Source organism: Pollachius pollachius (genome assembly GCF_949987615.1).
Source record: "Pollachius pollachius genome assembly, chromosome: 13".
Classification (NCBI taxonomy): Eukaryota; Metazoa; Chordata; class Actinopteri; order Gadiformes; family Gadidae; genus Pollachius; species Pollachius pollachius.
Window position 1 is genome coordinate 642379 of NC_136946.1, and position 27500 is coordinate 669878.

At 52.1% G+C, this 27500-nt stretch overlaps 2 protein-coding genes across 3 annotated transcripts; both read left to right on the plus strand.

Annotated features, from left to right (window-relative positions):
• Positions 1-3438: 3438 nt before the first annotated feature.
• Positions 3439-14007, plus strand: LOC307084957 (glyceraldehyde-3-phosphate dehydrogenase-like). 2 transcript variants are annotated; one of them, XM_079749515.1, is made up of 12 exons: positions 3439-3547; positions 4066-4114; positions 7786-7885; positions 8099-8208; positions 8463-8553; positions 9360-9475; positions 10484-10565; positions 11651-11802; positions 12382-12460; positions 12573-12656; positions 12957-13054; positions 13740-14007. In XM_079749515.1, the coding sequence occupies exons 2-12, from the start codon at positions 4092-4094 to the stop codon at positions 13807-13809; spliced, it is 1005 nt and encodes a 334-aa protein (XP_079605641.1). In that variant the 5' UTR covers positions 3439-3547; positions 4066-4091; the 3' UTR covers positions 13810-14007. The 2 variants fall into 2 exon arrangements, with proteins under 2 accessions (XP_079605641.1, XP_079605642.1); XM_079749516.1 differs by having other exon boundaries at positions 3464-3547; positions 4070-4114.
• A 721-nt stretch (positions 14008-14728) lies between these two features.
• LOC307084953 (non-homologous end joining factor IFFO1-like) lies at positions 14729-25316 on the plus strand (the record flags this gene model as incomplete). The annotated part of the gene is made up of 9 exons (XM_079749509.1): positions 14729-15762; positions 19425-19485; positions 20257-20352; positions 21713-21853; positions 22454-22641; positions 23061-23163; positions 23750-23845; positions 24550-24683; positions 25187-25316. 9 exons carry the CDS (start codon positions 14729-14731, stop codon positions 25314-25316), a joined length of 1983 nt encoding a protein of 660 aa, XP_079605635.1.
• Between the last annotated feature and the right edge of the window lie 2184 nt (positions 25317-27500).

Consider the following 27500-nt stretch of genomic DNA (forward strand, 5'->3'; position numbering starts at 1 on the left):
CCTCTCCCCCTTTCTCTCTCTCTCTCTCTCCCCCCCTCTCTCTCTCTGATGTGAACCAATGAATTTTAAATGATGGTAAGATTGCTCACTTATTATGGTTGTTTATGTGATATTGTTGTTGCAAGAAGCGTTTGCCACACACGCAGCCGTACATGCACACACACGCACACACAAACAAACAGACACAAATTCGGACAATAACACACACACACACAAAGACAAGCACACACACGTGCACACACATTCACGCAATTAAAAAAAGACACACACACAGAAACATAAACACAGACACACAAAGACACTCTCTCTCTCACACACCCAGACACATGCACTAAAACACACTCACATGCACTAACACACACACATACACTAAAACACGTCATACAAAACTCCCTCCCTCACACCTCCACCGGCCGGACATCTGCCTCTCCGTTGGCAGGGAGAGAGAGAGAGAGAGAGAGAGAGAGAGAGAGAGAGAGAGAGAGAGAGAGAGAGAGAGAGAGAGACGATGCTAACAGATCAATAAAAGAGAAAGTTTGACAGATGAAGATAAGGAGTTAATAAAGGAGGGCAGACAGAGAGAGAAAGGCAAATCTTGTTGACCTAGCGGCAATCCCTGCTGGTTAGTGTTTAGAGTTAGCTGGTTAGTGTTTAGAGCTAGCTGGTTAGTGTTTAGAGCTGGCTGGTTAGTGTTTAGAGCTAGCTGGTTAGAGTTTAGAGCTAGCTGGTTAGTGTTTAGAGCTAGCTGGTTAGTGTTTAGAGCTAGCTGGTTAGTGTTTAGAGCTAGCTGGTTAGTGTTTAGAGCTAGCTGGATAGTGTTTAGAGCTAGCTTGTTAGAGTTTAGAGCTAGCTGACTAGCTTTTAGAGAAGGGGTGCCAACACTTTTTGGCTTGCGAGCTACTTTCAAATGACCAGGTCAAATGATCTACCTACTTTAGAAAATGCTAAATATATATTTATTAATATTTACTAATAGAGTATGTACTCTGATGACTTGCACTGAATGGAGTCAGCCAGGGTTCCATAGTCCGGACAGTAGCTGCTGGGAGCTAGCCTCAAGCAGGCTCCGAGTGACCATCAGTGATGGTGGAGCAGTATTTGCACTTAATAATCCTCATGTGGGAAAGGGCTGACTGAACAGGTAGAGCCAAATAATGCAGTCAAGGCTGAGTAAGTTCCAAAATGTGTCCATGAGCCCTGGACTTAAGCTCAAACTCTCTTCCTCCACTGCAGACGTGTTCGGGTGAAACACTGCTGCAATTTTTGATTTGAGTAGCCTTAACATTTTTTGGAATGTCCCGCTATCTACCCGCACTACCTTAGCGATCCACTGGTCGATGGTGAACAATGTATTGGGTTTAGAGCCAGGATGGCCGCTAGCTCAACCAGGCCCGTCTAGTGACGAGCCGACAGTAGGGTCACATCTCTCTGAACCCCGGGTTGGCTCACCCTCCTCCTGGGAACACCTGTTGCATCGATCACCTATAGGCTGTAGTTACGGCTGTATGATCACCAGGAGGCGCCAGATCGCCGGGAACGATGTGCTTTTACTTTAACGATCATATTGTATCCATATTACAAAAATAAAAAATAGCTTGTGTGAAAACTACCTATGGAGAGAGAGAGAGAGAGAGAGAGAGAGAGAGAGAGAGAGAGAGAGAGAGAAAGAGAGAGAGACCCAGCTGAACTCCATAACTCGTCTATCTCATCACGTATTGTTTACATCCACACTAGACTAGCTTCACTTGACCAGAACACACACACACACACACACACACACACACACACACACACACACACACACACACACACACACAGAGCGCAAGTCAATTGAAATTGCTTGGATCCACATTGACTTTGTCATACTTCTTCACAGCACAGGATAAGTAGAAGGTTATTTTTCCACCTCGTTGACGTGGAAAATGTTCCCCACTGCCTTGCTTTGCCAACGTGGTGCTTGATCGGTAAATATCGGCTGCGCATGTATTTTTGGAATTTTAAATTGCTTTAATAAATGTTGTCGTTGTTGTTGACTTCTAACATGTCTCTGTCTTTGCTGTTTAATTCTAACAGTAGTATACGAGTAATACATCAGTGGTAACCACAGTACCCTGGAGGCATTACTCATTACCCCCCCCCCCCCCCCCTCCATGGTGTAGCATCTTACCCTAGCTGTCTCTAGTACTTAGCATGGTGTAGCATCTTACCCTAGCTGTCTCTAGTACTTAGCATGGTGTAGCATTTTACCCTAGCTGTCTCTAGTACTTAGCATGGTGTAGCATCTTACCCTAGCTGTCTCTAGTACTTAGCATGGTGTAGCATCTTACCCTAGCTGTCTCTAGTACTTAGCATGGGGTAGCATCTTACCCTAGCTATCTCTGTTGGGTTCTATGAACATCTTTACTGTACCGACAGTGATATATTGTTGTTTCTCTTTGTTGGGAGAAATATACCTTTTGTAAGTGGCTCTTGAGAAAAGCATATGATAAATTCCCAGAATGTAAATGTAGTTTGTCAGGTAGTATGCATACAGATGTGTCTCATGTGTAGACAGAAGTTGTTGGCCTGTGGTTTTACCGTTTTACAGCCAAGACAACTTTTTCTCAAATCAAATCTCTTCTCTTCATAGAAACACTGCAACCATTTTCTTTTGTGAAAGGGTATGTGTGTGTGCGCACGCGTGCTTGCGTGTTTAACGGCAGAGCGCTCGTGGCCTGTTGGAGCGTGTTGTATCACGGTTGCACGTCGTTCATTACTCAACAATGAACTACGCATGGGCCCACAGCACCTTGGTGAAAGTGCGGGGAAAGTAAGGCTCCTAATCTTTCACTTCGTTAACAGAGTGAAAGTTCGCTTTTTACCACTTTGCGAAATAACGAAACGGACAAAAGATTGAGCAAGTGGTCGTTCGTCTCGTGACCGCAGGAGGGTACCGTCACCGGGCAACGGCGGCTCATCCGTGATTGGTCACGACTCTTCCGGGTTGCACCGGACTTTTGGTCTATCAGCACGGATTGAATGCATCGCTAGCCAATCAGACGGAGGCATGGTCTCAAACACGCTCTAGTTATCCGTTCTGTTACAAAGGACTGCCGTTGTGACAGCGTTCGTGTGTGCGCGTGCGTGCCTGTGTGTGCGCGCGTGCGTGCGTGCCTGTGTGTGTGTGTGTGTGTGTATGTGTGCTGTAATTCAACCAAATTAACGGGGGAGGGGGGGGTACTCTGCTTACGTGCCTGACTACACGTCACTTTCCCGCCACTTCCACAATCTTTCCGATTCCCACTGAAATTGTTTCTATTACATTTATAACTTTTCTATTTCAGTTATAATGTTCATATTTCCGTTAAGCAGTTTAACGTGTGAACAGGAGTGAGCGTCATCGGAGGGTTTGATCCAAACGTTTGAAGTTCAAGAGGAAGAGGAGGAGGAAGAGGGGGCGCGAGGGCCCAGACGTCAGGGGCGTGGCCCCGAGGCGACGTGGAGAATAAAACGCGGAAACGTCTCCGCTCGTCCTCATCACTCCCAGGAGAACCCAGCAGCTTGCACGGTAGACTCACTTAACTAGTATTCTAACTAGTACTCTCAATAGTACTTTAGTTCATCCGGTTTAACTTCTAAGTGTTGCTTCGTGAAGCGCTTTGGATGAACTTGTGACTTGAAGTTTGTAACTTTTTCCTGAGGACGGGAATGTTCCGCGCTTTGAGTTAGGTGGAGGCGGAGCAGAGTGAGGTGAAGGCCAAGTTAGGTGGAGCAGAGTGAGCTGAAGGCTTAGTTAGGTGGAGCAGAGTGAGCTGAAGGCTGAGTGAGATGGAGGCTTAGTTAGGCGGAGCAGAGTGAGGTGAAGGCTAAGTTAGGTGGAGGCGGAGCAGAGTGAGGTGAAGGCTAAGTTAGGTGGAGGCGGAGCAGAGTGAGGTTTGAGTTGAGTGAGGTGGAAGCTGTTTGGTGGCGCAGTTGGACGGAGCAGAGTGAGGTGGAACAGAGTTGGGTGGAGCAGTGAGGCGGAGAAGAGTGAGCACTTGTTGTCCCAGTGCTTCGTCAGTAACCAGCCTGTGGTTTCTTCCGCAGACAGAACGACCTCAGTCCTCGACATCATGGTGAAGATCGGCATCAATGGGTGAGTTCCTCCAGCGTGAGTCCGTCGTTCTGTCCGCAATATCGACCTTGTGAGGCGGATGTATGGAGGAGGCTTCAGAATCAACGGAATGTTTCCTGGCTGGTTTGTCGTCGCAGTCAACTTTTGTAACTCCGTAATTTTCCGCTCTTGGGAATCCGGAAAAACTCGCTGCGCATGCGTCATGCGTGTTACCCTCATGTATCCGAAAGAATAAACTTAACCTGAAGCCACATTTCGGTTTTTTTAAATTGTTCCATGAAGCTGACATTGGATGTTGAGGGCGTACCCGGAAATACGATGAGCGAGATGTGTTGGGATTGAGTCCACATCTTCCCAGAACTGAAGAGATCTGGCTCTGAGGGTCACATCCTATCCTTTGGTCTCAGTGTCTGTCTGTCTGTCTGTCTGTCTGTCTCTGGCTCTGGCTCTGGCTCTGGCTCTGGCTCTGGCTCTGGCTCTGGCTCTATCTCTGTCTGTCTGTCTGTGTCTGTCTGTCTGTGTCTGTCTGTCTGTGTCTGTGTCTGTGTCGGTCTGTCTGTGTCTGTCGGTCTGTGTCTGTGTCTGTCGGTCTGTGTCTGTGTCTGTCGGTCTGTGTCTGTGTCTGTCGGTCTGTGTCTGTCTGTCTCTGTTGGTCTGTGTCTGTCTGTCTGTCTCTGTCTGTCTGTCTCTGTTGGTCTGTGTCTGTCTGTCTGTCTCTGTCAGTGTCTGTCTGTCTTTCAATGATCTCTTACAAAAGGAGATTTCATCAGCACAGGAAACTCAGGCTGTAGTCAGAACAGCACTCTCTCCCCCTCCCTCCCTCTTGCTGTGTCTCCCTCTCCCCCTCCCTCCCTCTTGCTGTCTCCCTCTCCTCCCTCCCTCCTTGCTGTCTCCCTCTCCTCCCTCCCTCCCTCCTTCTTGCTGTGTCTCCCTCCCTCCCTCTTGCTGTCTCCCTCTCTCCTCCCTCCCTCCCTCTTGCTGTGTCTCCCTCTCTCCTCCCTCCCTCCCTCTTGCTGTGTCTCCCTCTCTCTTCCCTCCCTCCCTCTTGCTGTGTCTCCCTCTCTCCTCCCTCCCTCCCTCTTGCTGTGTCTCCCTCTCTCCTCCCTCCCTCCCTCTTGCTGTGTCTCCCTCTCTCCTCCCTCCCTCCCTCTTGCTGTGTCTCCCTCTCTCCTCCCTCCCTCCCTCTTGCTGTGTCTCCCTCTCTCCTCCCTCCCTCCCTCTTGCTGTGTCTCCCTCTCTCCTCCCTCCCTCCCTCTTGCTGTGTCTCCCTCTCTCTTCCCTCCCTCCCTCTTGCTGTGTCTCCCTCTCTCCTCCCTCCCTCCCTCTTGCTGTGTCTCCCTCTCTCCTCCCTCCCTCCCTCCCTCCCTCTTGCTGTGTCTCTCTCTCTCTCCTCCCTCCCTCCCTCCCTCTTGCTGTCTCTCCCTCTCTGCTCCCTCCCTCCCTCACATGGGCTAAGGTAGAGGCCTGAGTTGGGCCCTCCAGAATGCAGCTCCCCTCTGGAGGGGACCTGGGATTAACTACACGCTGTTCCCGTCTGGGGCAGGGCGGGCCCTAGAGACTGGGCCTAGAGGAGGTCTGTGTGGGGCCGGTCTGAAGCGAGGTTCTAATACGGGGTCGCACTAGGAGGGCTTCCTGTCCGGTCTGGGGGGGGCGTGTCTTACAGATGTTTCCATCCCGCCTGCTGGGAATCTTCCGACTACAGATTCTAGCACCAAGGGAAGCCTTTGGAGGGAGGTGTGTGTGTGTGTTTGCACGTCCGCCAGGCAGCGGTCATGTGACTGACTGCAGTGACATGCTGAGTAACGGTCTGCTGCTACTGCACACGGCTAACCACAGCTAGCTAGCTTTGCTTCAACAACCACTGGCATCCCTTGGTTGGTTTGGCAAACTCGCTTCAAGGAGCGATTTTTATGCCCAGCTGAATTCTTCTTCACCAGGGAAAACCTCCAACCGGTGGTTGTCACAACCAGGTGTGTTACCTAGGTCACCAGCACGCTGTTAGGGGGGCTGAGTTTGAAACGGCCGATGTACCTCTGCCAGAAAGCCTTCTAGGAAGTGGCTAGGCCCTATTACATAATGTAGTGTGTACTGTCACTAATGCTGAACTCGTCTTCTCTTGGCGGTTCTCTGAGCCTAACGACGTGATTCCCCTCTGAGCGCGCTCCGTAGGGCTGTGGCTTTGTGTCCCGCTGTATACATAAAGTTGAGCAGTGCGTTTCACAACGGGCGATTGATGGCGTGAAGGAATGTGTCCACTGTGTGTTCGTGAGGCTCCCCCCCTCCATGCTGCTGTGGTCCGGCCCCATTGTGAGGCCGTCTTATCGTCTTGGCGGAGATAACCGACGCTGACCCAGGTCATGTCACGCTCCTCTGGTCTGCGGTCTCCATGGCGATAGCCGTGGTTACCATCCCGGCCGGCGGCGGTGTCAGAGGGGAGGTAACGCGACACCACGCGCTACGTCGGGTGGTGGTGTCGTGTGGCCATGAAATAAAGATGAGCCGGCCTCACCGGACCCACTCCTGATGGGGCCGATCCGTCCGGACTACGGCTCCAACACCAGTTCACAACGGCTTTATTTGATCAGAACCCTTTTACTAATCGTCACTCCTCACTCTAAATGGAGTTGAAGTTAGCCAGCTAGCTCTCTGGGTTGTACGGGGTTGGGTCGACCTAGTGGTCGTTAGTGCTTGGTACTTTGTTCTATCAACATCCTTGCTGTACTGACAGATGTATTGTTTCTCTTTCTTCTGACAAATGGACTTATTGTAAGTCAATTTGGATAAAAGCGTCTGATAAACAACCTATATGTAAAGTGTACAGTATTGGACAGTTTATAGGGTTAGGGAATGTGGTGCATTGTAGGAATGTCCTTATTGGGATGCATTTGTGACTCAGCTCTGCTGTCCCTCTGAGGATTATGAAAACCATCTCTCTGTCTCTCTCTGTCCCTTGCCCGTCACTGTGTGATGACTCAAAGTGGATCATCTTCATTGGAAGCTTGCACGCCAACAAAAAAGTAAACTAAGACTTCAAATGGTCAAATTTAAATCCACTCCAAACGTCCACAGTGAAGTGTTCTCGAGTGATGCCGTATAACAGGCAGGAAAGCATAAACGTCATCAGGGTTGTCCATGAAAAGGTCTTATCCAAGCTATGTGTTATACGGGGAATGGGTTAACCTAGTGATGGTTAGTGCTCGGCACTTGGTTCTATGAACATCCATACTGTACCCACAGAGATATATTGTTTCTTTGTTCTGACAAATGTACTTATTGTAAGTCGCTTTGCATAGAAGCATCAGCTAAATGTAAATATAAAAACTATTATAAAAGTATATAAAGATGTAAAGTTTAATAAATGTAATGTAGTGTCCCTGCCCCCTGAGCTGGTCTCCTGCCAGCAGCCCGCGGGACAGAGGCTATGTTGGTGGAAACATCGACCGCTCCCTCCTGCCTGCCCATTGTTATCTCCTGTCTGAACCAGCTCCTGGTGGGGCCTGAGGCGCACGGCCCCCTGGTGGTGGCTGGTGGTAGTGCCCCCACTCAGCGGTGCAAGGCCATACTGCCCACTGGTGGTGACGTGGTGGTAGTGCCCCCACTCAGCGGTGCAAGGCCATACTGCCCACTGGTGGTCAGAGCAGAGAACTACAGGACTCACTTGATTGTTGGTTGACAATGTTTCCTCGTCTCAGATTTGGGCGCATCGGGCGTCTGGTGACGCGGGCAGCTGCCCTGGGCGGGAAAGTGAACGTGGTCGCCATCAACGACCCCTTCATCACCCTGGAGTACATGGTAAGAGCTCTGATGGGCCTACATGCAGCATGTGAAGTGGAACGCGCCCTTTCTACATGTCTGTCTGTTTAACGTATGCCATATGTAGCCCTTCATGTTCACTGTGTGTGTGTGTGTGTGTGTGTGTGTGTGTGTGTGTGTGTGTGTGTGTGTGTGTGTGTGTGTGTGTGTGTGTGTGTGTGTGTGTGTGTGACGTATACGGTGTATCTGCAGGCCTACATGTTCCAGTACGACTCCACCCACGGGGCCTGGAAGCACAGCGAGGTGAAGGTGGACAACGGCCAGCTGTGCATCGGAGCCATGCGAATCACCGTCTCCCACGAGTAGGTCACTTCCTGGCTGAGGTCACTTCCTGCCTGACGCCTGTCTTAGCCGCTGGACACACGGCCGAGTTCTGATGTCATGAAGGCTTAGCATGGCTGTGGGATGTAATACTGAGGCTGGTAACCGTGGTAACTTATGACGGTTGTGATGAAGTCTTGGTACCACTGTTATGAGGCGACTGGGATGTTGGAAGTCTGGTGGTGGGGATGATGCTGTGGTCACCGTGGTAACGCTGTGATGCTGTGTGTTCCAGGAGGGCCCCAGAGAGCATCGGGTGGGGTGCCCTGGGCGTGGACTACGTGGTGGAGTCCACGGGAGTCTTCACCACCATCGAGAAGGCCTCCGTAAGAACCCCCATATACTGCACCATACACAGTGGACAGGACCCCCACCCTCACACACAGTGGACAGGACCTCCACCCTCACCATACGCAGTGGACAGGACCCCCACCCTCACCATACACAGTGCACAGGACCCCCACCCTCACACAGTGGACAGGACCCCCACCCTCACCATACACAGTGCACAGGACCCCCACCCTCACACACAGTGGACAGGACCCCCACCCTCACACACAGTGCACAGGACCCCCACCCTCACACACAGTGCACAGGACCCCCACCCTCACACAGTGGACAGGACCCCCACCCTCACACAGTGGACAGGACCCCCACCCTCACACAGTGGACAGGACCCCCACCCTCACACAGTGGACAGGACCCCCACCCTCACACAGTGCACAGGACCCCCACCCTCACCATACCCAGTGCACAGGACCTCCACCCTCACCATACACAGTGCACAGGACCTCCACCCTCACACAGTGGACAGGACCTCCACCCTCACCATACACAGTGGACAGGACCTCCACCCTCACACACAGTGCACAGGACCTCCACCCATTAACACCTCTGAATAGAACAACTCATAATGCTTTTGCATTAATAAAGTAATTTAATGTACGCAGATGGACGTACAACCTTAACGACTTAATACTTTTCAATGTATCATTTAAAGGTGGTCAAGCAGTCCTTTGAGTCTATTTTGTTAAGTTTCAAGATGCATGTTGGACGTATTGAATCATAAATAAAAGTGACTGATTTCATTGCTGCCTGTCGCCCCTGCTGACCTTTGACCACTGACCCCCAGGCTCACCTGAAGGGCGGAGCTAAGCGCGTGGTCATCTCCGCCCCCAGTGCCGACGCCCCCATGTTCGTGATGGGCGTCAACAACGACGCGTACAACAACTCCATGAAGGTCGTCAGGTGAGTCACATGACCTCTCCAACACTTCCTGGACCCTCCAGGGGGTCAGGTGACCTCTTCCGGGGATGGGGGTCAGGTGACCTCTTCCGAGGGTGGGGGTCACGTGACCTTGTCCGGGGGGTGTCACGTGACCTTGTCCGGGGGGTGTCACGTGACCTCGTCCGGGGGGTCACGTGACCAGGGGAAAGCCTCATGGTGGATTTAGACCCCGAGGTCTGGCCCTCATTGTAGTATTTATATTGTGAGTGTAGCCGTTCCTCAATTCGCGTTCTTTTCTGTACTTGTGTACTTGTGTTCTTGTGAAACGTCATCAGTCGTAGCCCAAGTACTGTTCCGATTCAAAGTACACATCAAGTCAAGTACTGTCGTATAACCCGGAAGTGTTCTTGATGCGTTCTTAAATTGGCCGTTTCTTCAAGGATGCATCGGAGGTGACTTGTGTGGACTTCGTACCGTTAAATATCCCAGGATGCATTTCACACTCCTATGTTTTAAAATATCAGTATGTAAGCTATAATAATAGGCTATATAAGTACATTAAAAAAATATAACACAAATGGAGGCCTATTCATTCAAAATATTTACACACTATTTTAAAATGACGGAGGCTGGTGTTTTGAATCATTTGTTGATGTTGTTCAGTAGTATATGCCTCCATGAGGCCGTAGCACAGCTAACAGACGAGCTGAGGTGTTGACGTCCTCGAGGCCGCTGCTGTTCCAGCTGTAGGTGTGTACTCCCGGCCTCGGAGGTTTGTACTTGGATATCCGGACTTGCCAAGTTCGAACTTCCAAGTCCGCGAGTCGACAGTTAGCGTACTTGGCATTGAGAAACGGCTTATGAGGGATGGATGCTTGTTGCCGGGGCGACACCCTAGCAGATGTGAGGCCTCAAAGTGATCTGTGTTTTGTGACTAAGTGTCCAGCCTGTTCCTCCCCATCTTAAAAGGCCTTTTTGAATGTTTGACCTGGATAAAAGTGAACCCCACCTTCACGTCTGTCTCCATAGCAACGCCTCCTGCACCACCAACTGCCTGGCACCCCTCGCCAAGGTCATCAACGACAACTTCACCATCGTGGAGGGCCTGATGGTAACACCACCTACACTACACCACCCATATCCCACCACTACACCATCCCTACACCACCCACACCACTACTCCACCTCCACTACACCACCCACACCACTACACCACCAAACCCCACCACTACACCACCCACACCACTACTACACCCCTCCACCCACTACACCACCTCCACTACAACACCCCTCCACTACACCACCCACACTATACCACTACACCACCCACACTATACCACTACACCACACCACCCACACCACACCACCCACACTATACCACTACACCACACCACACCACCCACACTACACAACTACACCACCCACACCACACCACCCACACCACACCACCCACACTACACCACCCACACCACACCACCCACACTACACCACCCACACTATACCACTACACCACCCACACTATACCACTACACCACACCACCACACCACCCACACCACACCACCCACACTATACCACTACACCACACCACACCACCCACACTACACCACTACACCACCCACACTACACCACCCACACTACACCACCCACACTACACCACCCACACTACACCACCCACACTACACCACCCACACTACACCACCCACACTACACCACCACACCACCCACACTATACCACTACACCACCCACACTACACCACCACACCACCCACACTATACCACCACACCACCCACACCACCCACACTACACCACCCACACTATACCACTACACCACCCACACCACCCACACTACACCACCCACACTACACCACCACACCACCCACACTATACCACTACACCACCCACACTACACCACCCACACTACACCACCACACCACCCACACTATACCACCACACCACCCACACCACACCACCCACACCACACCACCCACACTACACCACCCACACTATACCACTACACCACCCACACCACCCACACCACACCACCCACACCACCCACACTACACCACCACACCACCCACACCACCCACACTACACCACTACACCACCCACACTACACCACTACACCACCCACACTACACCACCCACACTACACCAGTACACCAATCCCTGACCCCGCTGTTGGCTCCGCCTCCAGAGCACGGTGCACGCCACCACCGCCACCCAGAAGACGGTGGACGGGCCGTCCGGCAAGATGTGGCGCGACGGGCGAGGCGCGGGTCAGAACATCATCCCCGCCTCCACCGGGGCCGCCAAGGCCGTCGGCAAGGTCATCCCCGAACTCAACGGGTAGGACTTCCTGTTGGCCCGCCGCACTTCCTGTCCCTCTGAGCAAGGCCTCGACCCAGCAGCACTAAGGGGCTAGATGGTGTCTCTGTCCTGTCTAACCCCTCCCTGCTCCTTAATGACCTGTCTCTGTACTGTCTAACCCCTACCTGCTCCTTAATGACCTGTCTCTGTACTGTCTAACCCCTACCTGCTCCTTAATGACCTGTCTCTGTACTGTCTAACCCCTCCCTGCTCCTCAATGACCTGTCTCTGTACTGTCTAACCCCTCCCTGCTCCTCAATGACCTGTCTCTCTACTGTCTAACCCCTACCTGCTCCTTAATGCCCTGTCTCTGTACTGTCTAACTCCTACCTGCTCCTTAATGACCTGTCTCTGTACTGTCCAACCCCTACCTGCTCCTTAATGACCTGTCTCTGTCCTGTCTAACCCCTCCCTGCTCCTCAATGACCTGTCTCTGGGTAGAGCGTCTGCTGGTGACAGTGTCTGAGACTAGCGCTCCATGCTGGTCTGTGTTGATGGTCAACATCAGCGTGCAGCTCTGTGGGGTATACTAAGCCCCTCCTCCTCTCTCGTGGACAGGAAGCTGACGGGCATGGCGTTCCGCGTCCCCACCCCCAACGTGTCCGTGGTGGACCTGACCGTGAGGCTGAAGAAGGCTGTGAGTCCTCCCCTCCCCTCCTCCCCCCCGGTGGATCTGTAACTCCTCCCCCCCGGTGGATCTGTAACTCCTCCCCCCCGTTGAATCTGTAACTCCGCCCCTCCGCCCACAGGCCTCCTACGATGAGATCAAGAAGGCCATCAAAGCGGCGTCCGAGGGCCCCATGAAGGGGATCCTGGGGTACACCGAGGACCAGGTAGGACCGGGAGGGTACAGGGGGTACACCGAGGACCGGGGGGGTACAGGGGGTACACCGAGGACCGGGGGGGTACAGGGGGTACACCGAGGACCGGGGGGGTACAGGGGGTACACCGAGGACCAGGGGGCTACACCGAGGACCAGGGGGGTACAGGGGGTACAGCGAGGACCGGGGGGGTACAGGGGGTACACCGAGGACCAGGGGGCTACACCGAGGACCGGGGGTACAGGGGGTACAGCGAGGACCAGGTAGGGTCCAGGGGGCCTGAAGGAACTCTCTAACTGTACTTCCTGTCAGGTGGTGTCCACGGACTTCAACGGAGACACCCGCTCCTCCATCTTCGACGCCGGCGCCGGGATCGCCCTCAACGAGAACTTTGTCAAGCTGGTCTCCTGGTGGGTCACCTGACGCGTCACCTGATCTGCCCACGGCAACGCCGGACACTTTAGAATGGTAGCCTAGCAACCACAGGAGGGAGGGACCCTGAGGCGGCCCTAAGGGTGAGAGGTTGTGGGTTCCACCCCCTGCGGGCGTCCTGGCTCAAGAGGACCCCGTCAGACGGGCGCCCTGCAACCGCCTGCTTCTACTGAAGCTTTAGCGTCTCCAGGGTTACTAGGCAACGGATTCACTGTCACCAGCCTCACCGCGCCTCCGTTCATCTGACTCACGATGAGAATAAAAAAAACAACTTAAAATTCTACTTCGGGCGTTGAGTTGATGGTTTCAACGTTTTCCAAAAAAGTGAGGGACATGGAAAGGAAGAAAACACGCAAATGCAGTGAGGAGAAAGGCTTCACTTGGGGGTGCTAGGCCCCGCCCCCTCCTGACAGATCAGCCACTGGTTGGCTGAAGGCTGAACCTGGAGTGGCGTGTTGAAGTGTGGAAGGTTAACTCGTGCTAACGTTATCCAAATGGAGCCTCCCCCTCCTGATGTTAGGCTCCCCTGTGAAGGAACCTTAGGTTAAGAGCCTTAACCTTAAGTTAAGAGCCATGTTCTGCCTCTCACACGATGGCGCCCGGCGTGATGTCACTTCCTGTTCCCTGTATACACTAAATCCCTCTTCCCTCTTCTGGCTGCAGGTACGACAACGAGTTTGGCTACAGCAACCGCGTGTGTGACCTGATCCTGCACATGCACTCCAAGGAGTGACGGCCACACACACACAGCCTGTTTCTAGTTCCTTGCCCCCCCCCCCTGGTTCCTGGCCACTGAGCCGGTTCATTCCCCCCCCCCGCACGGTTCCTGAGCCTCACTGTAGTCCCTTTTTAGATGGCTTTCAAACCGTTTCACTGTATGGTCTAAACTGCTTTGTCTCTCCAACGCAACAATAAACATATTTGTGGAGGATGACCTGTGTCGACTGAATCACTGACCGCGGGTCGCTAACCAGAGTGTGTTTCTGTTCAATTGTTGAACAATTAAAAAAGATCTGAATACCGGAAGTGCTTGTATTGATTTATTAAAGTGATAAAGTGAAGCCCGTAGTGCGTCACTGGGCAGTCAGGGCGCCCCCCCCTTTAGAGTGCCTCCGCGCGCCTCCAAAGGACGCAGGAACGACCCTTTAAAAGTCACAGGCTCTCCGGTGCCGCTTCAATAACCGTAATTACCGATGACGACACCGCCCCGTGTTTTCACACTAACGGAAAGTCGGGGGCCGTTCCTCCGCGTGCTCAGGAACGCTGACTGTTAAGGGTGTGTGCGCCGCGCGCCGTCCACTACGGTAACCCAAAGCCGCAGTCACTCACGTGTTGGTGTCCTCAGCTCTGCACCACCGGCACCGCGAGCTGCTCCCGTGGTCCGCTGCGTTAAAGTCAGCCGCTACTCATCGCTTTCGGTCGTTTTTTAATTAATATTAATTGAATTGATATTTACTTATCTATTTGCTCGATTTGAATTGACTGACAGCGGTCGTTAGCGCGTGCTTTAATATTTTACTGAACGTCGCTCCTGCGTTTGTTTACGTGTGCTCGCGGTCTGAGTTGCGGGCAAGTTTGGAGCAGGTAACGGACGAGGCACGAGCCGGTGTTTACATCAGCGGCCCGCGGACACTAGCGTAACGGAGGTATTGATGCCGGATCTCGAGCACTTCAGGTTCTCCTACTCGACGATGAATCCGTTCCCGGGGTCCGAGAGCGCGTTTCCGCTGCACCAGACCGAAGTGAGCACGGGCCTGGACCCCTACGGCGGCCCGGACCCGGGCTACCTCCTGGGGGAGCACGGCGGGTTCGGGCCGGACGGCTTTTCCGGGCTGGACTTCGGCTCGCTCCCGCCGTCCGGTCTCGCCTACTTACACCTCAACGGCTCGGTCCCGCCGCACGCGCCGCCGTCTCCCGCCGCCATGGCGCTGAGGAACGACCTGGGCTCCAACATCAGCGTGCTAAAGACCCTCAACCTCCGCTTCCGGTGCTTCCTGGCCAAGGTGCACGAGCTGGAGCGGCGGAACAAGGCCCTGGAGAAGCAGCTGCAGCAGGCCCTGGACGGTAACCAGGGCAACGGCTCGGACGCGCGCCTCAAGAAGCCGTTGACCAAAGACATCGGGGTGCAGACCGGGTTCATCGGGCACATCCCGGTGCGCCCCGGGGCCATCCCGCTCCTGAACGCCAACAACGCGGCCTACCTGCCCGGGGGGCTGCTCTCCCCCACCATCCACCCCCCGCTGTCCTACGACGCGGACTACAGCCAGTCGCTGCCGGGCAACAACCTGAACCCGGGCCTGATCCTGAACCCGGGCCTGGTGGACTCCAACTCCAACATCACCTCGCTGTACGGCGGCTCCGTGAGCCCCGCGCGCTCCCCCGGGGACCCCACGAGGCACGTCGCCAACATCAACGACATCAACATCAAAAACATCAACCACGGTACCGGGATGGCCACGAGCAACAACCCCCCGCCCCGGTTCCTCCCCGGGACCATCTGGTCCTACAACCACACCCGCCGGCTGGGCACGGGGGGCCGGGACTCGCGCGCGACAGGCCCCCCTGGGGGCCCCTGGATGCAACCGGACGGCGTGGGGGTTCAGGTGGACACCATCACACCGGAGATCCGCGCGCTCTATAACGTGCTGGCCAAGGTGAAGCGCGAACGGGACGAGTACAAGAGAAGGTAAAGTGCTCGCGCGGCGGAAAGAACGGTAACCTTTAACTGCGCGCGCGGTGCAGTCGTGAGCACCAAGGCGCGCGCCCTTGCGCCTTGCGGGTTTAAACTTCACGGTTCAATGCCTCCCATCCACCGTCCGGTTTATGGTCGTACTTACGTCATTAACGGCGGCCTGATCGAGGTGACAGCTGTCACTCAGGGCGATGTCATGTTTGAATTTCCAACGGTTCATCACTTTCGTAATATTCGATGTACCTGAGACATTTATGTTCCCTAAAGTCCTACCCAAGCCAGGTGTAAGTCATTTGATAAGGATATCTTTCTAGCTGTCGTATTTAAAGAAGCTTTAAACATTAAGCACATTTATTAGAGGTCCCGTGACATGCCACCAGGTGTGAGTGTGATTAGCCGTTACAAGCGTTTTGAAAATCTGTCCCTTATGACATCACAAGTGGGCGTGTCAACCTAGATGTGTGACGGAAAGATGAGCAGCGTTTGCTTCAGTCCACTGGCTAGGCTGGTAGACTGACCATCTGCCCACAAAGACAAACAGGAATGCTGTAAGCGCTACAAGCCAGGAGTTGAGCCCCTCCATGGCTGACTGTAGGACGCATCTCAAACACCACACTGGCGTGCGCCTCAACACCCTGAGGGAGGGACACGACCTAGGGTTCCCATCAGAGGCCCGGAGACCTGGAGCTATTGGCTGTTCCTACCGTTAGCTTAGGAGAACCAGACTCACTCAAACACACAGCAAACCTTATTTAGAACCTTTAAAGGAAAAAGCTGGGCATATTTACCATGGTAGGAGCCTGTATCTGAACACTACTATTACTATTACTGAACTACTATTACTACTACTACTACTGCAGTTGTGTTGTAGAGATGCTTTTAATGTGGACGATCAGACAACATATGCCGAGTTCTATCGACCAAGCCTGCTGTCTCTATCAGGGAGCCTTTTCTAGAAGAACAGTTTCAAGATTTCACATCAAACGCTTTGACCAAAATACGTTTGAATAAGTATGTTCAACATAAACTATGGCAAGACTTGCATTGTAAAATATCAATAATTTAATAATTAATACTGTTGATAATATACGCAATGCCATATAGCGATAGGGAAAACAACAGAACCTGGTAAATATATCTGCTGCATGACTTGCTATCATACTGTGAATTATTTAATGTCGAAACATAACCCTAATGCGATTGGTCAGTCAGGGTGCCAATATGTCCCAGAGGAGTCCCTATTGGCCACTGAGTAGGGGAGCTACAAGCTCTAGTGTGATTGGTTGGAATGGTATGCCAACTTCTTCATCTCATTCATTCATTCATTCATTCATTCATATATTTATTCAATAGGTGTACTTTCAGTAGTTCCGTAGTAGTAGAGCTAGCATGGTTCCACTCACTACGGGGGATGGTCAGAGACCACTCTGACCACCCCCCCCCCCCCCCCAGGTGAACTGGGAAGGTGCTCGTAGCCCAGTCACCATCCTCACAGAGGCCTCACTGCTCCAGGTGGGAGTCCTCTTCACAGCCGGGCCTCGCGATGTCCGCCCACACACACCTCTCCTGGAGCTGAGGACGAACCACATGTTGAGGGGCTCTAGAGCTCCACAGAACCACATGTTGAGGCTCTAGAACCCCACATCACCACATGTTGAGGCTCTAGAGCTCCACAGCACCACATGTTGAGGGACTCTAGAGCTCCACAGCACCACATGTTGAGGCTCTAGAGCTCCACATCACCACATGTTGAGGCTCTAGAGCTCCACATCACCACATGTTGAGGGGCTCTAGAGCTCCACAGCACCACATGTTGAGGCTCTAGAGCTCCACATCACCACATGTTGAGGCTCTAGAGCTCCACATCACCACATGTTGAGGGGCTCTAGAGCTCCACAGCACCACATTTTGAGGCTCTATAGCTCCACAACACCACATGTTGAGGCTCTAGAGCTCCACATCACCACATGTTGAGGGGCTCTAGAGCTCCACATCACCACATGTTGAGGGGCTCTACAGCGCCACATCACCACATGTTGAGGGACTCTAGAGCTCCACATCACCACATGTTGAGGCTCTAGAGCTCCACATCACCACATGTTGAGGCTCTAGAGCTCCACATCACCACATGTTGAGGCTCTAGAGCTCCCCAACACATGTTGAGGCTCTAGAGCTCCACATCACCACATATTGAGGGACTCTAGAGCTCCACAGCAACACATGTTGAGGCTCTAGAGCTCCACAGCACCACATGTTGAGGGGCTCTAGAGCTCCCCAACACATGTTGAGGCTCTAGAGCTCCACAGCACCACATGTTGAGGGGCTCTAGAGCTCCACAGCACCACATGTGGAGGGACTCTAGAGCTCCACATCACCACATGTTGAGGCTCTAGAGCTCCACATCACCACATGTTGAGGCTCTAGAGCTCCACATCACCACATGTTGAGGGGCTCTAGAGCTCCGCATCACCACATGTGGAGGGGCTCTAGAGCTCCACATCACCACATGTTGAGGCTCTAGAGCTCCACATCACCACATGTTGAGGCTCTAGAGCTCCACATCACCACATGTTGAGGCTCTAGAGCTCCACATCACCACATGTTGAAGCTCTAGAGCTCCACATCACCACATGTTGAGGGACTCTAGAGCTCCACATTACCACATGTTGAGGCTCTAGAGCTCCACAGCACCACATGTTGAGGCTCTAGAGCTCCACATCACCACATGTTGAGGCTCTAGAGCTCCACAGCACCACATGTTGAGGCTCTAGAGCTCCACAGCACCACATGTTGAGGGACTCTAGAGCTCCACAGCACCACATGTTGAGGCTCTAGAGCTCCACATCACCACATGTTAGAGCTCCACATCACCACATGTTGAGGGGCTCTAGAGCTCCCCATCACATGTTGAGGGTGTAGTCATGGTGACATGATGTTGTGTTTAGGGACTGGTCAGATATGGAGGATTTCCATTTTGCTTGGATTGAATGTTTTCACAGAGAGAGAGAGACTATATATATATATATATACTATAGTGTGTAGTTAGTGTGACTATAGTCCCTAGTCTCTCTCTCGCTCCAGTGTGTTTTTCTGCAGTGTCAGTCGCTGACATCATCATCTCTCTCTCTCTCTCTCTCTCGCTCTCTGTCTCTCCCTCTCTCTCTCTCTCTCTCCCCCAACTCTCTCTCTCCCCCAACTCTCTCCCTCTCTCTCTCCCCCTCCCTCCCCTCCCGCTCTCTCTCTCCTTTTCCCCCTCTCTCTCTCTCTCTCTCTCCCCCTCCCTCCCTCTCTCCCCCTCCCTCCCCCCCTCCCTCTCCCCCTCTCTCCCCCCCTCTCTCTGTCTCCCCCTCCCTCCCCCTCCCTCCCCCCTCTCCCTCTCCCCCCCCCTCTCTCTGTCTCCCCCTCCCTCCCCCTCCCTCTCCCCCTCTCTCTCCCCCTCCCTCCCCCTCTCTCTCTCTCTATATATTGATGTATAGCTAGTGTTCAGTCTGTCTGCAGGTCAAACAGAACAAGGGGAACCTGCAGCGACAGCAAGGTGTTTCTCTCTGCACAGTTTCTGCAAGACTACGACCTTAAGTCTGTCATGGCCTGAATGTATTACATGATGTAGCCTGTGTGTGTGTGTGTGTGTGTGTGTGTGTGTGTGTGTGTGTTAGGTGGGAGGAGGAGTACACGGCCAGGGTTGACCTGCAGGAGAAGGTGGCTGAGCTGGAAGATGTAAATACACACACACACACACACACACACACACACACACACACACACACACACACACACACACACACACATACAGAGACAGACAGACAGACTAAAACAACCTTTACATCAGGTGGTGTGTTAACATGCACACAGGACAACTGGTTAACCAGGTATTAACAGGTGTTCACCAGGTGTTAACAGGTGTTCACCAGGTGTTCACCAGGTATTAACAGGTGTTAACAGGTGTTACAGGTGTTCACCAGGTGTTAACCACGTGTTCACCAGGTGTTCACCAGGTGTTAACAGGTGTTAACAGGTGTTAACAGGTGTTCACCAGGTGTTAACAGGTGTTCACCAGGTGTTAACAGGTGTTAACAGGTGTTAACCAGGTGTTCACCAGGTGTTCACCAGGTGTTCACCAGGTGTTAACAGGTGTTCACCAGGTGTTCACCAGGTGTTCACCAGGTGTTCACCAGGTGTTAACAGGTGTTAACAGGTGTTCACCAGGTGTTCACCAGGTGTTCACCAGGTGTTCACCGCGGAGATGAACTCAGATACAATGACAACTTCGTGATCTTGTTAGCGTGTGTTTGCGTGCGTGTGTCTGTGTGTGTGTGTGCGTGTGTGTGTTTGTGCGTGCGTCTGTCTGTGTGTGTGTGCGTGCATGCCGTGCGTGCGCATGTGCGTGCGACTGTGTGTGTGCGACTGTGTGTGTGTGCGTGCGACTGTGTGTGTGTGTGCATGCGACTGTGTGCGTGTGTGTGTGTGCGACTGTGTGTGTGCGTGCAGGACCTCCAGGAGAGCGAGGTGTACCAGGATGAGCTGACGGTGCGCGTGAAGCAGCTGAAGGCGGAGCTTGTCCTCTTCAAAGGCCTCATGAGCAACGTGAGACACACTGCTACACACAGTAAACACTAACTACACACTAACTATACACTGCTACACACACAGTGCACACTAACTACACACTGCTACGCACAGTATACACTAACTACACACTGCTACACACAGTACACACTAACTACACACTAACTATACACTGCTACACACACAGTACACACTAACTACAAACTGCTACACACAGTATACACTAACTACACACTGCTACACACAGTACACACTAACTACACACTGCTACACACAGTACACACTAACTACACACTAACTACACACAGTACACACTACCTACACACTAACTACACACTGCTACACACAGTACACACTAACTACACACTGCTACACACAATACACACTAACTACACACTAACTACACACTGCTACACACAGTACACACTGCTACACACAGTACACACTAACTACACGCTGCTACACACAGTTTACACTAACTACACACTAACTACACACTGCTACACACAGTAGACACTAACTACACACTACTACACACAGTACACACTAACTACACACTGCTACACACAGTACACACTAACAACACACTGCTACACACAGTACACACTAACTACACACTGCTACACACAGTAAACACTAACAACGCACACTACACACTAACTACACACTGTGTGTGTAGTTACTACAACATAACTACACACTCAGTGTGTGGCTACTACACACTAACTACTGTGTGTGTGTGTGTGTGGTTACTACACACTAACTACTGTGTGTGTGTGTGGTTACTACACACTAACTACTGTGTGTGTGTGGTTACTACACACTAACTGTGTGTGTGTGTGTGTGTGTTTGTATCTGTGTTTGTGTGTGTGTATCTGTGTGTGTGTGTGTGTATCTGTGTGTGCGTGTGTGTGTGTATCTGTGTGTGTGTGTGTGTGTGTGTGTGTATCTGTGTGTGTGTGTGTGTGTATCTGTGTGTGTGTGTGTATCTGTGTGTGTGTGTGTGTGTGTGTATCTGTGTGTGTGTTTGTGTGTGTATCTCTGTATGTGTGTGTGTGTGTGTGTGTGTGTGTGTGTGTGTGTATCTGTCTGTGTGTGTGTGTGTGTGTGTGTGTGTGTATCTGTCTGTGTGTGTGTGTATCTGTCTGTGTGTGTGTGTGTGTGTGTGTGTGTATCTGTCTGTGTGTGTGTGTATCTGTCTGTGTGTGTGTGTGTGTTTGTGTGTGTGTGTGTGTGTGTATCTGTTTGTGTGTGTATCTGTGTGTGTGTGTATCTGTGTGTGTGTGTATCTGTGTGTGTGTGTGTGTGTGTATCTGTCTGTGTGTATCTGTGTGTGTGTGTGTGTGTATCTGTCTGTGTGTGTGTGTGTGCGCTCCAGAACCGCTCCGACCTGGACAGTGCGATCCAGGAGAAGGCCATGAAGGTGGATATGGACATCTGCCGCCGCATCGACATCACAGCGCGGCTCTGTGACGTCGCCCAGCAACGCAACTGTGAGGACATGAGCGCCATGTTCCAGGTGGGCGGGGCCGGCGGGGGCCAATGGGAGCTCCTTTAACCCTCAGTGTTTCCTGTCAGAATGGACAGCTCAGCAATGCTGCATATTATCCTTTAAATTCATGTGTTCTCACCCCAAGTAGCACATGCTAGCCATGCTAGCCATAGCTTCCTGCCCCCTGCTTCATGTTCTCCTTTAGCTTCATTGGATCACTTAGCTAGCTAGCTAAAATTAGCCCTGCTAACCAACACATGCTATTCTTTTTAACTGTGTTGTTGAGCTAGCTAGAGTGTGCTTCCCTATCACAGATACACACACTCACACACGCCAAGGTACACACATACACACGCACACACACCGAGGTACACACACACACACACCGAGGTACACACACATATACACATATACACACACCAAGGTACACACACACACATATACACACACACACACACACACACTGAGGTACCCAAACACACACACCGAGGTACACACGCACACACACTGAGGTACACACACATATACACATATACACACACTGAGGTACACACACACACACACTGAGGTACACACACACCCACCCCATGTGTAGTTGAGCCGGGGTGTCTCCGGTGTACTGGGCAGGTGGCCACGCCACCCTCCACTCTGACCCCCCGGCCCAAGAGGCAGAGCATCCAACCAGCCAAGGCCCTGGACGGAGACGAGCCAATCAGCATGTCTGAGAGCGAGGGAGGCGGGACCTATGAAGACGACTCTTGCAGTACATCAGCCAATCAGATCAACGAGGAGATGCAGAGGATGTTGAATCAGCTGTACGTTGAACTGTTACACACACACACACACACACACACACACACACACACGCACTCGCACACACATGCACACACGCACGCACGCACACACACACACACACACACACACACACGCACGCACACAGTGAGTGGGTATTTGCTTGTGTGTACCAAGTGTAGTAAAGGACCTGCTCTGTAGGGGCTGAGGTGTTGTGTGATGATGTTTGGTCTGTGTTGTGTGTTATGTGGTGCTGTGTTGTGTTATGTGGTGTTGTGTGTTGTGTGTTATGTGGTGTTGTGTGTTGTGTGGTGTTATGTTGTGTTATGTGGTGTTGTGTGTTATGTGGTGTTGTGTGTTGTGTGGTGTTATGTTGTGTTATGTGGTGTTGTGTGTTGTGTAACGTGTAACGTGTGTTGTGTGTTGTGTCACCCCTCCCCAGGAGGGAGGGTGGGTTTGAGGACGACTGTGACAGTCTGGCCTGGGAGGAGACAGAAGAGACTCTACTGCTGTGGGAGGACTTCCCTGGTTACACACACACCGAGGTACACACACACACACGCACACACACACACACTGAGGTACACACACACACACACACCGAGGTACACACACACACACACACAACGAGGTACACACACACACAGTGAGGTACACACACTGAGGTACACACTGAGGTACACACAGTGAGGTACACACTGAGGTACACACACACACAGTGAGGTACACACACACACACAGTGAGGTACACACACGAGGTGAGGTACACACACTGAGGTACACACAGTGAGGTACACACACACAGTGAGGTACACACACACAGTGAGGTACACACACTGAGGTACACACAGCGAGGTACACACACTGAGGTACACACACTGAGGTACACACAGTGAGGTACACACACTGAGGTACACACACTGAGGTACACACTGAGGTACACACACTGAGGTACACACACTGAGGTACACACAGTGAGGTACACACTGAGGTACACACACTGAGGTACACACTGAGGTACACACTGAGGTACACACAGTGAGGTACACACAGTGAGGTACACACACTGAGGTACACACACTGAGGTACACACACTGAGGTACACACTCCGCTCTGAATCTCCTCCCTCAGCAGCAGGAGGATTCCATCGAGGAGGTGATCAAGGACACGGAGTCACTGTTCAAAACCAGGGAGAGGGAATACCAGGAGACCATCGACCAGATAGAGGTGAGGGGGGGGGGAGACCATCGACCAGATAGAGGTGAGGGGGGGGAGACCATCGACCAGATAGAGGTGAGGGGGGGGAGACCATCGACCAGATAGAGGTGAGGGGGGGGGAGGGAGACCATCGACCAGATAGAGGTGAGGGGGGGAGACCATCGACCAGATAGAGGTGAGGGGGGGGGGGAGACCATCGACCAGATAGAGGTGAGGGGGGGAGACCATCGACCAGATAGAGGTGAGGGGGGGGGGAGACCATCGACCAGATAGAGGTGAGGGGGGGGAGACCATCGACCAGATAGAGGTGAGGGGGGGGGAGACCATCGACCAGATAGAGGTGAGGGGGGGGGAGACCATCGACCAGATAGAGGTGAGGGGGGGGAGACCATCGACCAGATAGAGGTGAGGGGGGGGGGGGGGAGACCATCGACCAGATAGAGGTGAGGGGGGGGGGGGAGACCATCGACCAGATAGAGGTGAGGGGGGGGGAGACCATCGACCAGATAGAGCTGAGGGGGGGGTTAGCGTTAGCTAACCCGTTTCTAACCGTTTCCTGGTAGGTCAGACCCAGATGGTCGGTGACTGTACTTCTTAATTCTTAACTCCTGCATGTCATTGGTTGTTTGATTGGATTGATTGATTTATTAACCAATGTGTCGTCTCATTGGCTGGTTGATTGCTGAACTGATTGGTTAGTGATTGATTGACAGCTGGAGCTGGCGACGGCCAAGAGCGACATGAGCCGCCACCTCCACGAGTACATGGAGATGTGCTCCATGAAGAGAGGCCTGGACGTCCAGATGGAGACCTGCCGGAGGCTCATCACCCAGACCGGAGAGCCTAGGTGGGTCACGGACCTGGGGGTCCAGACACCAGGCCCTGGGGGTCCAGAGACCAGGACCTGGGGCAGAGACCGGGACCTGGGGCAGAGACCGGGACCTGGGGGTCCAGAGACCAGGCCCTGGGGGTCCAGAGACCAGGACCTGGGGGTCCAGAGACCGGGACCTGGGGGTCCAGAGACCAGGACCTGGGGGTCCAGAGACCACGACCTGGGGCAGAGACCGGGACCTGGGGGTCCAGAGACCAGGACCTGGGGGTCCAGAGACCAGGCCCTGGGGGTCCATAGACCCGGACCTGGGGGTCCAGAGACCAGGCCCTGGGGGGTCCAGAGACCAGGACCTGGGGGTCCAGAGACCAGTACCTGGGGGGTCCCCATAGACCAGGTCCTGGTCCCCATAGACCAGGTCCTGGTCCACCACAGACTAGGACCTCACACAGAACGGAGACACCAGGTACATTATTCACATTATTTGACGTGTGTATTAACCACCACTTCCTGTCTGACAGGAAGTCCCCCTCGCTGTCTCTGGGGGAGGAGTCTGAGGACCGGAGGCGGCCGGACCCCGCCGGCGTGGACCGCTACGTGGACCTCCGCCCGCACGCACCTGTGCCCCTACTCACCTGGCGGAAACCCTAGCCCCGCCTCCCGGGCCTAGCCCTGCCTCCCGGGCCTAGCCCCGCCTCCCCGGCATGACCCCGCCCCCTTCCATCAAGCCACGCCCCAGCACACCTGTCCGCACCACACCTGGTTCCTGTCCGTACTGTGAAGATGATGTTCGGTAACCATGGTTACACTGAATGTAACATGGTTAAAACGTTCCCTTCCCTTTTTTGAATCTAGCTGAAATGGGTTTGGTTCCTGTAAATTAATTATCAATTATGAAATAATCGCTATAGTAGAAGAAAAAACCTTTCCTCGACAAAGATCTGCCCCCCTGTGGCGGGAGATCGCTACTACACCTCAAGGAGGCTCAGAAACAACCTGGCTTAGACGCTTGACCCCACATCGTGATGTCAGACAAGGCTGCTCTGATCAGCGACGAGGTTGGGCCACGCAGAGCGAGATCCCCTTCATGAAGAACTTTAGAGAACGAGGAGAAACTCACATTGAGAGGAACGGCATGCGCAGCAGGGAAGCTATTCCCCCTTTCGGTTAAAACTTCTTAGTGATGTGCTGTTGGTCTTCTGTGATATTGGAGGTCCTGTTCTGAACCCTCTGTTACTCCCATATGGGCCTACTCACATGATGGGGTGTGCGAATAATAAGAGTAGAGAGCTGGCGAATTGCGCTGTGCTTCCCAAACGGCTAGCTAACGTTGTTTTAGCGGATTTGGTGCATCAAACAAATCTGAAGAGATCGGACTTGAATCCCCGGTTCAACCTGCTGTCAGAAGAACTGTGGGAGAAACAATTAGCTTGGACAGACGCTGTTCCTAGCTAGCATGAGTGGAATCTGGCTGAAACTTAAAGCAGATTTTCATCACAAATATTTAAAAAAAACTGCTTCATGGAAATGACAACGTTGATTATCACGTAAAGAATACAACGTGGATTTAAACGTGAAGAATATAGACTGGACATGCAGTTCAACAACCTGGCCGCCGGAGCTTCAGAACAAATCGTTAAATCGGTTTGATAGTTCTATTTATTTTCTCAGATTATCAATTGCTGATGTAACTTGTTATGTTTGTCAAGTTTACTCCGAACTGAAACTTTTTTTGCAACCGAGACGAGTACTGTAAGAAAAGATGATCTATTTTTGAGGAGGAACTTGTATATATTTGGAGAGGAAGCCATTTCAGAGCTAGTGCAAAGGAGTATACCCGCTGTAACGCAGATAGTGATATAATGCCTTCAGAAGCCTCCTGACACCAGGAGTGTCTCTGGTTGTGAGGCTAGCATGTTGTGTGCTTGGCTGACTGTCCAGATTCACGCTGTGCATATATTAGGGTTTGTAGTGGTTTTGTGGACAAAAAGCGTTGTGATCTCAAGAGGTTTTGTTGCTAAACCCTTAGAGCTTCTTATCTTATGGTCATGCACTGCAAAGAAAAAGCACACATTTTGAACATTGGCACATTTTTCTCTCTTCATTTTATTTTATTGTACCGGCACCAGGGAACAGGTCAGTCAACCATTTTGTAAAGTATACGATTGCACGGACTCCATAAAGGACAGAAAGAACCTTCCGAACCCTCGCTGGTTCACGTTAATATTCACGAGCAATATTGTCAAAGTGTAAATATTAAGGCTGAACAAACTTCCAGAGCTATAACTATAAACGCATTATGAATTCACCCTCAACACTCAGTTATGGTAATACCTGTACATGGGGTCATTCTTAGAATCAGGGTAACCGACTTTCTGTTCTTTTTTATTTATTATAAAAAAGCTAAACAAGCAGTTAAAGGTTGAACTGGTTAAAGTTATTAATCGTGGGTCTTAGATGCAAATGAAGTCCACAACGATCTTTGCCAAGATAACGTGTGGTTTGGATATTGTTTTGTGTAAGAGTTCATCTTTCTCTTGAATCTTTGTGGCTTGAAAACTAGCACGTAGCTTAGCTTCCAGTGCTACGCTGCGGGCCGGACCCTACGTACTAACCCTGGCTAAAGTGAGGTAAAGTTAGCATGGGGCCCCTCCATCAATACAACGGCCCACTCTGTACCTATGAAACACTTCAAACACAGAACACTAACAATATTTATCTTTTTCTTTGTGTGTGGGGCGGGGGGGGGGCGCTTTCAGTTAAAGATTAGTAAGCGGTTTGTTCAAATGACGAAGCAAAGTGAAAACGTGTGCAGAATAAAGAAATGATGAAACC